This window comes from Cuculus canorus, chromosome 2 (genome assembly GCF_017976375.1).
Source record: "Cuculus canorus isolate bCucCan1 chromosome 2, bCucCan1.pri, whole genome shotgun sequence".
Classification (NCBI taxonomy): Eukaryota; Metazoa; Chordata; class Aves; order Cuculiformes; family Cuculidae; genus Cuculus; species Cuculus canorus.
In genome coordinates, this window is record NC_071402.1 from 35,727,579 (window position 1) to 35,736,868 (window position 9,290).

The following is a 9,290-nucleotide window of genomic DNA, read 5'->3' on the forward strand; positions in this document are numbered from 1 at the left end:
CGAACTGCCTCTCACTGTGTCAGGGAGAAGAGCCAAAGTTCAGCTTGTTCATAGTAGTCAGGATTTGAAGGATGCAGATAGTGTCTCTGTGCTGTGATTAAATGAAGAGGAGGAGGACTTTACTGTGTTGGCCTCTGGACCGTGCTCATGGCTGGTCACCCCCAAAGAGCTCCAGCTGCACCAACTGGGCTGGGAATAGCAGATGTACAAGAACGTAGGACCTTGATTTCCTGTATTACAGTTACCGGATGGTTCCTCACACTGACTTTATTTGACACTAGAGATACATTCCTAGGCCTTTTGTGACTGAAAAGGAAAGTATGGTAAAGTCCAAACCGTGGTGTTAGACGGCTTCCAGAAGGCAGTCTAGCAGCATGCACTTGGACCGGCGAGAAAGCTGCCTACCCTCAGCGCTGTCCCTGGGTAAACAGGGTCTTCCTCGCACACAACAGGAGGCTGAAAGCAAAGAGTTTTGCTCCACTAGTGGAGCCACAAGATACAAGTGAAAAGCAGCCCCAGGGGAGGAGGAAGATGGGTTTTGGCTGGCTTGGTTCTCTGACCTGACCGACCACAGTGCCCCATGGGAGCAGGAGTTGCAATGGGAGGAAGACAGAGAGGCACAGATTGCAGTAACTGGAAGGATTGGTCTTAAAACAACTGTGAAAACCACTTCCTCAGTTTTTTTTAAGTAAGAAAATAGAAGATAATGAACTCAGCTGAAACCAATTTGTATTCTATTTGTGTAAAGACACTGGAAGGGTAGTAAGTATGATGTGAAGAACATCTCTGGGAATCAGGAGCTCAAGCTCTTTTACTGTTATTCCCTTTTTTATCATGATTCTTGGAGGGGAAGTGAACCAAGGCACTTGTTCCCTTTGAGAGTGATACAGCAGTAACACAGGGAGATTTTGCACATTCTCCAAGTATGAGACTTCTCTTAAACCATATTGCTGTGCCTTTTGCTGGAGTCTGCAAGGGGCGGATGATCCTGAGCTGTTACACTGTCATAATAACTGGAATGAATTAAGGACCTAAGAACGCAGTGAAATGAAACCACCACCAAAATCAGTGGAATTAAATTGAGGCTCAGTTGTATCAGTGTACATGAAGAAAAGTCTAGCTTTAAAAATTCAAATTAATTTTCAAAATAATACGCCAATCTGTGTTTGACGGTGAATGCTGTGGTCCAGCATCCAGCTGTCATTGACCTATCCATCTTCACTATTACAGAAGGAGGAATTAATTTGGTTTTCTCCCATTTCTCTTTTTTTTTGCAGAAATATTGCTGACCCTGAGGGTGGTTCGGTTGCTACTTTCTTCAGCTGACTGGGCTTATGGCCCCAAATCCTTACCGGTTTGAAGAGCTGTGTCTGTTTGTCATGACTCAGCTGAGCTGCCAGCACTGGTGGCAGCTGCCTGCTGCCGACAGGACTCAGCCCTGCCTTCCTGAGGGGAGCCGGGCATTTGTTGCCGAAGAGCAGCTTCTTCTTTGACAGTCTGAAGCTAGCGTACAGACAGTTGCTCAGTCTGTTCACTGCATTCACCTTAGTGCAACTTAGATCTCTCCTGCGAAGTAAATGTTGACAGGCAATTTTCATAAACCATGTCAGATTGAATGTATTTAAATGTATGTATTTAAGGAAAAACAACCATGCTCTTGTTCTGTTTCTGTTTAGTTCTAGACCTTAGGTTTTTTTGCTTTGTTTTCCCTGGCTTACTCAGTCTGGTGCAAAGGATTCAGTTCCATCTGAAAACTGTTGTTCTAGACTAGGGCCTGCGTTCTGGAGCGGAGAGGAGGCGTGGTAGAGGGTGTAGAAGCAACGTCTGGTACATATAGAGACCTCCAACAAGCGCGTTCCACTGATAACAAGTCGGAGAAGATGAACCGATGTAGAAAACTATACAGACCAATTTTGAATGGGGTTAAAGTTGTAAAACAGATGAAAATTGCCCTATGAGAGGGCTGTTTATGAGGGGCGTTTCAGTTGGGGTTTGTGGTAATGTTTGTAATGCAAGTCATGAATCCAAAAATACAAGTTGGTTACATTCTTATTCAATTAAATTCCTAACAATCAGCAAATTCTGATTTTTGTTACCTGGCTCTCCTGACCTCTGTCATCTTCTTCTTCTTTCTAATAGAATAAAAAAAAAAACAAAACAAACAAACAAAAACCAAACACAGATTGCTCCTTTATTTCCCTGGGTGTGTTTCCAGCAATCTGGACGGCCAGTTACTGGATGCTGAACAGCAGAGTTCAACGGTAATGCATGTACTGATTATGGTAGTGGCAGAATTGGTGCATAGTATCAAATGGCTCAAGATACCTGCTTTAAAGCATGATAATTCCTGGTTCCCATCCCCTTAGCTGGGAAAAATAACAATTCCTGTAATACCTATAGCAGATATCACCACAGACTTCACCACTATCGTGTGTTTCTGTTTATTTTAAAGCAGTGTGGACTACGAGGACATTTTGTAAGGTACATAAAATCCAGTTTATATGTAAACAAGCAATAATTTAAGTTGAAAACTTAAGTGTTTTACTTGTATAATTTTTGTGAGATATACATGTTGTGAAGTTGATTCAAAATGAGGTACTTCAGTATTAAATTAGATATCTTCTTAGCCGTGTGTGTCTCCTGGATAGATGTTTTGTAAAGGATCACAATGCCTTGATTAGACCTGATTTTTAGGCTTGAGACTTCTCATTTTCTAAACCTTGTGATTCTGCTCATAATGTCATTTAACTAACCTATATTATATGCAGCCACTGTAGGAACCAATCCTTGCTTTTTGTATGTTTATATCCTTTCGTAACAAACCGTAGAGAAAACTAACTGTTACTAAGCAGGCCACTGTTAGGGGGTGGTTTTTTTCCTTGCCCACTGTGGTTGGAATAATCTTTTACTAAACTCACATCAATTTCTGAGGACTTGAAATATTAAGAAATTGATGGTTTTGACCTCTGTTTTCTTTCTGCTGACCCTTAATCCACAAACTTTCTAACCTGAACGCAAATTTTTTGATGTTATGTAAAATGCAATGCATTTTATAATATCTCATCAGCCATGCCTTTTGGGAGTGAAAGGTTTATTCTGTTGCCATTTAATTCGTTTTGGTTTTCAGGTGGGAGTTCAAATGAAATAGCAACTATTCCATATTAAGGCTGAGGAAAATATGAGAAAGATGGTTCAAAACAGGCCATTTCTATAAAAGGCTTTTGATGAAAGCTAAGGAAATGTACAGTTATGCTTGTCCCTAAGGAGGGCAGTGCCACTGTTCTAGAGAAACAGTGTTTTTTAGCTGTCACCGTTCTGTTACCAAACTCAAACAGAACATTTAGTCAGCTGAGCCATCCTCTTGTCTGCCGATGGGAAAACAAAATAGCTGTCAGCCCTGAGCTCCACAGTCTCGTTACAACAGCGACATTTGTGTAAAACTTGCTTTATATATCTGGAAAAAATAAAAATATATAAGAAATGCATAAATTTGAAGGAATTGACTTCATGCACCACAAAGTATAAATGAGTTTTAAAATAGTTTTGTTTCTATTCCATTCTTTTTTTGGTTCTTTACCGTAACCTCTTCAAATAGATTATTCTTTTTCACAGTGGACAAAATAGTTTAAATTTGTCCTGTTTCATGACAGACCTGCAAACCCTTATCATCTGTAGTGATTATGATACTTCATCATCCATTGCCATGTTGAAAGAAAGGAGATTGTACCTATCACTTTGGCACTGTTTGGGTTCATTGTGACTTTAGCCGTCTTCTAACTAATGAAAGAGAAAAGTGAGTGAAGGAATCTTCTGATCATATTGATCGCTATAGAAACAAAAAAGCCAAATCAATTCCCTTCATTATCAGTATTTTTCATCCTGTATACAGTAAATTTGTCGGAGAAAGTACTTGGATTTTGTTTAACAGAACAATTAATCAGTGTTCTACTTACATTACTAAATGTGAAAGGCGCATAATGTGAAAATAAGCATATATACATGGTCGTACGACCTGTTTTAAGTGTTCATGTAATGTGGTAAGTTTAAAAAGTGAAGTGAGCTGTTTTGCTACGACGAATTAATTTGTACTTGATCTTTAAAATATTGTCCCACACCGGCATCCCTTTGGACCTGTATTAATTAAAAGCAATGTTTTTGCAGTTTATACAATACATTTTTTAATCTTTGTTTAAAAGTGGAATTCATATGGGCTTAACAGATGAAATGGGTGGCACAGCTCCACTTGCAGAACCCAAAGATACACAATCAGTTTTGAAATGCAACTTAAGCCATTAATTGTTGGTGTGAATTTAAAAGTTTTCTAGTATTTGTATGGTAGTATGCTGCCTAAGAGCAAAAGCATTCTCTGCACAGAAGAAAATTTACTGTAGTGGCTTTGATTTTAATTAGAATTTTCTCCCTGGTGTTTCTTTGTAGACTAAAAATCTTTTAAGTCTCTTACTACAGGTAAAAGCTATGTGCAAGAACCTCAAAATGCTAAAATCTAGCATAATGCCTTAGATCTGTTTTTAAGTCTTGTATATTCCTACATAGCTGTCTGATGTATTATATTTGTATAGTGAATTGTGTACAATTTTGGAATAAGTGCATCATCACTTAATCTTTTATGTTGTTCAGTAGAGATGATGGACACGTTTCTTCAAACATTTACTGTCATTTAATTTTTTTCCCTTTATGTCATTTGTGGGTTTTATTTGTACAGTTCATCATGAAGTTGCATCTGAGATGTGTGTATATGAAAAGATTATACAAGGGTAAAATTAAGCAATATATAAACTATGGTTCTTCAGGAGAAAGCTTACAGTGTTTCAGGTTGTGATTTATTTTCAAAACTGAGTTGACTCTGAACATCACTTTGTTCACCTGCATTGATGTTTGTATTTCTAGTGTGAGCAGTTTATGCAAAGGTAGATATATTCAGAGAAATTTTAAATACATTTATGCAAGTTAATATTGCTTTGCTGATGCTATTTGCTTATTTGATGTTAAATAATGCTATTGTAAATAAAGAATTCTGTTGTTATTGCATCATTTAATAAATTTTAATGCCTTCGGGTTTTACATGGCTTTAGAGATTTCAATGTGTTTATATTGTGTCTTCATTTTTCCATAAGAAGGTATAAGATGTAGAACTAACACACAGAGGGCAGATGAATTGGCAGGTTTTAAAGAGACAGCAGGCTGCCTGTGTTGGGGGCTTTAGCTATGCCAACTAGTTGTTACTCCCATCCTCATACCTGCCTGTAGCACAGCCCCCGTAGGTGTGTGCGCACCAGGTACTGTCTCTACAGGGGCAGATTTCACATCAGCAGAGGCTTTTGCTCTGCTGCTCCCTGTCCTCTCCTATAGCCATAGTAATGAGCTGCTTCTACTCTCATCTTAAGTTGCAATTTGGGTTATTTCCACAACGGCATCTGGTACTGCGACTTGGATTCACGCATCCTGCTTCACTCAGGACAAACACAGGCTGCTCCCTGCTGGACCTCTGGTGCTGTTGTACTGGACCTTTTGAAATTCCTAATGGGGAATCTGTAGACTCCTGCTGTGTACAGAGGTTGCTGAACACCAGCTTTTGTTACAGTCCACTGCCCCACTGCCAGCTAACAGAATAAAGCAGTCACAATTTAATAAAGTCCTTAAGAGAGAGATGTCTGGAAAGATCCAGCTTTGGAACCTCAGTGTAAACGAGCCTGTGTGAATAGTGGTCCTTCAGAGCTGGGCATTGAGTCTGTGCCACTTAGGGACAGACTTTTGGGGCAACTCTCAGCTGCAAAAGAAATCACTCTAATGGTGGAAGATTGAGGTGATGTGATGGACCCTGTTAACCATTCCCTGTCTCAGGTTCCAATCTAAGCCTCCTTTGGTACTGCTGCTAATGACCCTGACCTGGGCCAGCACGGTGGGCTCATGATAGACATTGTGACCAGGAAGGACCCCTTGTGTGTCTGGTCTCCTTCCCTCTAGTCCCTGGGTCTGGATTCCTACCTTGGAGGTGAAAAAAATGCAGTTGATTGCTTTGAAGGGATTAAGCTTGAGAAGGACCTTGGAGTTCAGAGGACCTAACATACCCTAATTTCAGTGGGATTTATTTTTTTATTAGTATGAGGCAGCCACCAAAAGTAAAACAGAAATCCCAAACCTGAAGTTTGAGATAACTCTCAAGGGAAACAAAAAAAAAAAAAAAAAAAAAAGTAGAAAATTAGGTAGAGCATCTTAAAAGACCTCTGGAAAGCCTGAAAGGGTGAAGTCTGGCAAGCGTGTGCTGGAGTAGGACCAGCAAGTTGAGAGCCCAAAGGATGAGTGTGAATGTACACCTCTACCAGCATGAGAGGAGGAGAGGGCTTGGCTGCCTGTATTTATATCCTGTGTGGGTGCTGTTCAGGGCATGTTGAGTTGTCCGTGGCAGTCTGTGTGATTGGCCCTGTCACTGTCCTCTCTGTGTGTGTCTCGTGTCTGTATGTCCCTGGGATTCGTGCTCTGCTTTGCCGCTGGACAAAGCTGCAAATAGGAAAGTGGCAGCTGCGTTCCCTAGTCTGGGTAGAGGCCCTCGGCACTGGGCTGGGCTACAGCAGCCAGGCAGGAGGGTCCTGGGCTGAGACTGCTGGATGAGACGACTGCTTCTAGCATCCCTTAACAGTCTGGCAGCCAGCAGACTCTGGTAGAGTTGTGAGTATTCCTGAGGTTACTGGTATGTGTAGTATTTATTTGTATAGGTAGTCTCCTTAAGTGATGGGAGGTAGATCGTTTGCTAATGTGCCCGGAGTTAGCTTTGTAAGCAGATTGCTAGAGAGCATTATGGGGACATCCAGACAGGACTGGTGCTAGTAAATCCTCAGGTTAATTGGAACTAGTAGATTGGAAAAGAGATGTTTATAAAAGAGATGTTTATAGAACACTAGAAGAACAATAAGAGTTGTAAATGGCCGAAGCTGAAGGCCTAGTGATCCAAATTTGTAGGGGAGGGTGTTGAAAAGAGGGGTTTATCAGGGTACACACAAGACCTCCTCTAAGTAACAGATCCATTCCAACTATCAAATGAATTAATGATATTTGCTATATAGCAGGAGGGAAACTGAAAAAATCAGATTTTCAAAATTGTGAAGAATTGGGTAGAAAGGGAAATGCAATTGCAAAGGAATAGCCTCAACTTATGAAGATTTAAACCTGATAAAGTTGAGTAGCAGAACTGAGGAGTATAGAGAAAACTGGTGAATTATGGGGGAAACAAACAATCTAATTCTGCAAATAGCATACCCAGTGGAAATGTGAATCTCCTGTGGCTGCTGTCATTAGACAAATGTGTACCACCCCACTTGTGCACAAAAGGTGGCTGGGCAGGACAACCAGTCAGCCAGTATGATTGCCAGTGGTACATGAGGTCCATGTGTCCAAGGATGCTTGAGTGACTCCCTGATCCAATGTGATACATATTTTTTTACTTTCTCTTCCTCTGAGGACCTGGAACCCTTCTGAGGATCTTTAAAAGATTCTGGCTTTATGAATAACAACAGTTTGGGCACAGAGGACAGGCCAGGTGACAATTCCAATGCCATCCAACATAGTGTTTCTCCCCTGCTCCCATGAGGTTGGGCACTAAATGCAGCAGCACTCAGTGGTGAAGGGGGCTCTGCAAAGGTGGGGAGGCAGAGGCTCTCTTTCCACCAGAGAGGCAGAGGTCAGCCTCATTCATCAGAGCAGCAGGAAACTTGCTTTAAATATTTCGGTTAATACAGAATACGCTCTGAATGAACTACTCAACCACCACTGTCTGAGATATTTAAGGATGAAGACAGTGGGGTCAATTGACTGACTATCCCTAGCCTTGTACAGCTGCCAGGGACATGGGTTTGCTAGAGCTACTGCGATGCAACCAAGGATTTCTCCCTAGGAGATGTTCCCAAGAGGATAGTGCAGGAGAGGTAGGGAGACTCTCCTAGTGCTTGAAAAACGCCACTCCCGCCCTGGTTTCAGGCTACAGTTCACTTCATCACTTCACACTACTACAGCTTAGGAGGCTGGAAGGACCCATGGTGAACCTGGCCAGAGTAATTTACTTAGCTCCCCACAAACTGAGCGCAAGAGTGATGGCGAAGGACTTGTGTCCAAACTGAGAGGAGGATGAGAGAGCTTGGTTTGCAATTTGTTTGATCGAGAAATCTGGACAAATCCAAGCAGATAACATCTATGATAGGTCACTTAAGTGACTGAATGCTATGCACATGCAGCTTGCAGGAATGTACCTTGGTGGTTGCCTTTAATATGCGTCCCCACATCACTGTGAAGAAGGAATACCCTCTAAAAACTTTTAGTGTGCAGGGAGGTAGGTTGATAAACTGCTGTGATTACTTTATAACAAGCCATAAAATCATAATAAAGGCTTCTAGAAGAAGGATTATTTTTATTTCTGGGCATGCCTACAATTTAACTAATGATGAGATTTTAAAAATCTCTTATTGTGTTGATTCTCCTGAATCTTCAATGCAAGCATGTCTCTTCCACAAGCCCTTTTTCCTTTTTCTGTGCTGTGATACTTGGACGCTAGGTAGGCAGAAGATTCCAGCTTATCTGGCAACACTTAACTTCCAAGGGTAAATCTAACTTCTCTGTACAATCAGAGCTCAAAGGCTTATTCCTGTAAATTTTATTATTATTGGTACTACTTCCATGCTACTGGTGCTGCATCAGTAAAACTGTACTAAACAGCCTGCCTGAAACTGTTCCGTAAAGCAATACAGCATCAATGCTGTCTTCCAAGTAATAGAGGTATGGAATACAACAGAGAAAATTAAAAAAAGACAGATGGCAAAAAGAAATCAGGGTATTGAAACAAAGGGACTATCTCAAGCAAGTTTCAGAAGGCTGCATTCCTACCTCCTCTCTAAGTCTTCTGTGAATATTGGCTATTCCTGATGTATTCAGTACTTCTGCCTTGCAAACAGAGGTCAGATGGAGAACAGGTTGCAGGTAGAAGAATTAGCCCAATACATTTAATGCAAATTACTCAAGTCCGGGGACAAAACTGTGCTGGGCTAACTGTGGAAGGGTCCTGGGAGCTGGGAGAGCAGCCTGGGTCAGTTTTGGGTCTCCCTCAGTAGTGCTGCGTGCTTGTGTTTGCTGTCTTAGTGCCTATGTCCAGAGTGAAAAAAAAAAAATGAGAGGTTCCAAATCAACATTTTGGTAGTTATGAATTACAGTGCCCGAGGTCCTGTGCTCCGAACACCCCCATTCTCCCCACGCAGCCGTTGATTCTTTCTCAAACTGTCCATTTC

At 41.3% G+C, this 9,290-nt stretch overlaps 1 protein-coding gene across 9 annotated transcripts in view; it reads left to right on the forward strand.

The window, feature by feature from the left end:
• NCOA2 (nuclear receptor coactivator 2) overlaps positions 1-2,162 on the forward strand; it is a 190,205-nt gene extending 188,043 nt beyond the window's left edge. For all 9 annotated transcript variants that reach the window (XM_054057479.1, XM_054057488.1, XM_054057485.1 and 6 more), the window contains one exon: positions 1,278-2,162. In XM_054057479.1, coding sequence (XP_053913454.1) covers positions 1,278-1,289 — 12 coding nt within the window. In that variant the 3' untranslated portion in view covers positions 1,290-2,162. The remainder of the gene's footprint in view (positions 1-1,277) is intronic.
• Positions 2,163-9,290: the final 7,128 nt, after the last annotated feature.